Raw genomic sequence first — 3,669 nt, 5'->3', positions numbered from 1 at the left:
AACCCAAACCCAAAGGTACCATCCCCATAGACTTTAACAGACCCTTCTCCCTAGGGCTTGGGAGAAACCAAAAGAAATGTCATGGAATAAAGGAAGCAAGAAAACTAAAAAGGAGTTGAAACAAATCTGCCTAAGGCAGCTAGAACTTTGCAGAATCAAAACATCAGTAGAGCATGTCAATCAGAAAATTATTACAAGCAACTACCAATTCTCATAAATTCTCTATGGATAGCTAAATCATTTTCCTTAGCTGCAAGAAAGATGAACTTCTGCTAAATGCTAAATCCATTCAGAATTATATTTTACATCAAAAGATAATCAAACTCCTAGTCAGGGCATAATGTGCAAACAGCAATTCTCAAAATGAAATAAACATATCACCATAGCTCCTCAACACTGTTTTGCAGGGGAGTGCCAGTAATTAGCAACTTGTTCTTCGTGCTGAATTCCTGCAAAACATAAAGTCACTAAACAATGTCCAAGCAACTTAGAAGGACAACCAAACCAGAGCAGTAAATTCAACTGAAAAGTTTATCATACCGATAATGTTGTATATAAAGATGCCTCACTATTCTTCAATCTATGAGCTTCATCAACCATAAGATAGTTCCACTTAATTTTAGACAGAACAGCCTTATCCTTCAATAACACTTCATATGTAGTTAACAGGGTATCAAATTTTATACTCCTGCCTGTTTTCTTTTCATTGAAAAACTCATACTGCTGGCACACCTGCAATTATATGGACAACGTTATCATAAAAGGAAAAAAAAACCTTCAAAAAACTATAGAGGTGATGATGCGCACATAGTGGTGTCAAATCAATATATTCTTTCATTAGATAAAGATGATAGTTCTATATTTTAATTGTTAGTGGTGTTGAATCAAACACGTTTTTTATTTAAATGAAATTGATAGTTAATTTTTTTATTGCTTTAAAATTGTTATTGATGTCATGATAAAGTACTATGAAAAAAATATATTATAGTTTATAAGATTAATGATTAAAATATTATATATATATGTACGCATATAAGAAAGTAATGATTGAGATGAGAATGATAAGAAAACATTTCCAGTGAGAAGATATATAAACAAGCATGCTCTCTACTGTTTCAAAAACTGAAAATGAAAACATAAACAAGCTAGCTGTAAGATTTTACAAAAACGTGGATACTTTTAAGGGCATGTTTACTTCAAAGATGTGATAATTGAAAGATACGATTGAAGTGGAATTATATGTGTGGTATGATTATTCAATAGAATTTAACCTTGTTTACTTCAATGTACTGAAAGCATGATTGGGCCAAAACAGCCTCTGAGGTGGTATTTGCAATTATAAGATAATATGAACACTTTTGTTATAATACACACTTCAACATTTGACTAGCCTATATAATTCTAGTCCAATGAAGTAAACATCTCCTAAGGGAAAAGTAGCCAAGCAGATGTTTGCATAATGAATTTGGAGATGTGACCACTAAGGTCCATCCATCACAATAGAAAAACAGAAAATGAAAAACGAAAGTACAGCATCCACCACCTAACACAGCCCAGAAGAGCTATTAATCTAAGAGCATAAATTCCAAAAATGGGTTACAATATATCTTGAACATAATGAAAATTACCTCACGGCTAGCACGTGTTCCAACATATATAATGACATTCATGTCAGGCAACCACTTTCTAAATTCTTTTGCCCAATTTGACAAAGTAGATAGCGGAACAACAACAAGAAATGGTCCTTGAATTTCCTGAGCGTTCTGTGGAAATCATTATGAATTAGTGAACAAACCCAAAAAAGAATTCAAAGTTAACTAGCAACATCAAGTACCTGCAAGAAACCAAGCATTGAAACTGATTGGACAGTTTTACCAAGACCCATTTCATCAGCTAGAATTACATTAGTATCATTTCTCCAGCTGCGCTGCAAAAGAGTCACTGATCAGCACAGCTTGGAATGAGTAAATTGATTAACATAAAGCAAGAAGAACCTTGTTATAAAGATTTCAGGCTAGAACCAAGCCCCGCACCTGTTAACCAAGAAGTTCAGGCCTTCAAGCTGATAATCTCGAAGATTGCCCCCTTTCAACCACTCAGGCTGCTGATCAAGCTTCCTGAGACTCCCTGAGAGAGAAAAGCAATCTTTATAATATGGGAACATGGACTACATTCTTCAATAAAGTTTCAAAAGAAGTTCTGACTTAGAGAGACTCTGTATGATAAATGCATTAAAACATACATGAAATACAAATCATCCAACTGAACACAAACGAGTGAGCACACAGTGGACTAACAAACCTTTGCTTTTCTTGCGCTGGAAATCAACAGTCTTCCCTTGAACCATTGCTGCAGCCTCTCTAGCCTGCTTTCATAAGGTCATTATGTTGATATACTAATGCACATTTGATACATTAAGTAAAGAATTTTAACCCAGACGCAAGTGAATTTAATACTCTTATGGAACGTATAATGTAGCAAGGCCAGTGAACCAAACAGAAACAGATCCATCACATTTAAATATAGCGTGTAAAACTTGTTGAAGGTAGAAGTAGACATTTAAACCCTCTATGTCAAGATGAACATGTCGCTCTCGAACAAGTTGAATTGAACTCAGTTTCCAAAACAAATACACGCATTCATTTGAGAGCTTACCTCTTCATCAGTCTCTATTCGTTATAATATCCCAAAGAAACTTCTCTTATGTTGATCTCACATTCTCACAATCATTACCCCTCTCCCTATTACCCACAAGGCCAACCAGTCCTATTTCTAATCACCAACCCTCTCAGCTGGGTGCAGATATAAACAACAGCTAAACCGCCCCAACCGAAATCACACAACAGATAAGCTAGGGATGTGATAGGCTGTTCTCAGATTCATTGGGAAAAAAATTGTATTTCTACAACTGGTTCACTTCAATTGTTTACAAACCAAAAGACAAATACATATATTTATAAATCTATGTATCTAGCATGTATAATTACCAAAAGTTTCAAGTCTGATGAATGCAGTAGAAATGTCACAAAGGATATAAGAATAAGCATAACAAAGTATAACTTATTTCTCCCCAAAACTGTGGAAAGGAAAGGAAATACTGTACATATACAAGTATTATACCAAGCAGTATTTGGTGGTACATATATTGCATCTTCAAAAGCTTCAAGTACAATATAAATTACTTCAAAGCTTAAGATCCATAACTAGACTAGTTGCAGTTCTAACAAATCAAATCTGTACACAAACCAAGTATGTATATACAGCAGCAGAAGTACAAAGGTCTAAAGACCTTCCCGTTCCTTGTTTTCATAAACTGATCAAACTATACTATGAAAAAATATCTCCCGATGATATCTTCAAAAAAAAATGATTGCAAGACTTGATAACAAAAAAGAGAAAACGAACAACAGCGTGCCAAGATTCACGAATACAATAAGTCACCAATTAGATCGAGACAATTTATGAAAAAAAACTAATCTTAAAGAAGATTTCCCAAGGAAAACGGCTTGAAGAACAATTAACTCATGGCTAACCGCATGCAAAAACAATCCCAGTCAATGCCATGAAGACATCAAAGATGCACCAGGTAACAACAAAGCTAGAAGAAGTGTTACCTTGTATTCGTCAATGGCATCTTGGGCAAACGAAATATCAGTATCCTTTTCCCTA

General features: G+C 34.6%; 1 protein-coding gene across 6 annotated transcripts in view; it reads right to left on the bottom strand.

Annotated features, from left to right (window-relative positions):
* Positions 1–3,669, bottom strand: part of LOC105170922 (protein CHROMATIN REMODELING 5) — a 19,062-nt gene that overhangs the window by 8,331 nt on the left and 7,062 nt on the right. For all 6 annotated transcript variants that reach the window (XM_011091857.2, XM_011091861.2, XM_020696988.1 and 3 more), the window contains 7 exons: positions 3,615–3,666; positions 2,302–2,365; positions 2,034–2,127; positions 1,835–1,922; positions 1,629–1,763; positions 541–732; positions 382–449 (listed from right to left, as the gene is read on the bottom strand). In XM_011091857.2, coding sequence (XP_011090159.1) covers positions 382–449; positions 541–732; positions 1,629–1,763; positions 1,835–1,922; positions 2,034–2,127; positions 2,302–2,365; positions 3,615–3,666 — 693 coding nt within the window. The remainder of the gene's footprint in view (positions 1–381; positions 450–540; positions 733–1,628; positions 1,764–1,834; positions 1,923–2,033; positions 2,128–2,301; positions 2,366–3,614; positions 3,667–3,669) is intronic.

Source organism: Sesamum indicum, linkage group LG9 (assembly GCF_000512975.1).
Source record: "Sesamum indicum cultivar Zhongzhi No. 13 linkage group LG9, S_indicum_v1.0, whole genome shotgun sequence".
Lineage (NCBI taxonomy): Eukaryota > Viridiplantae > Streptophyta > Magnoliopsida > Lamiales > Pedaliaceae > Sesamum > Sesamum indicum.
Note: the sequence above shows the minus strand (reverse complement) of the source record. Positions and strands in the feature narration are given on the sequence as shown.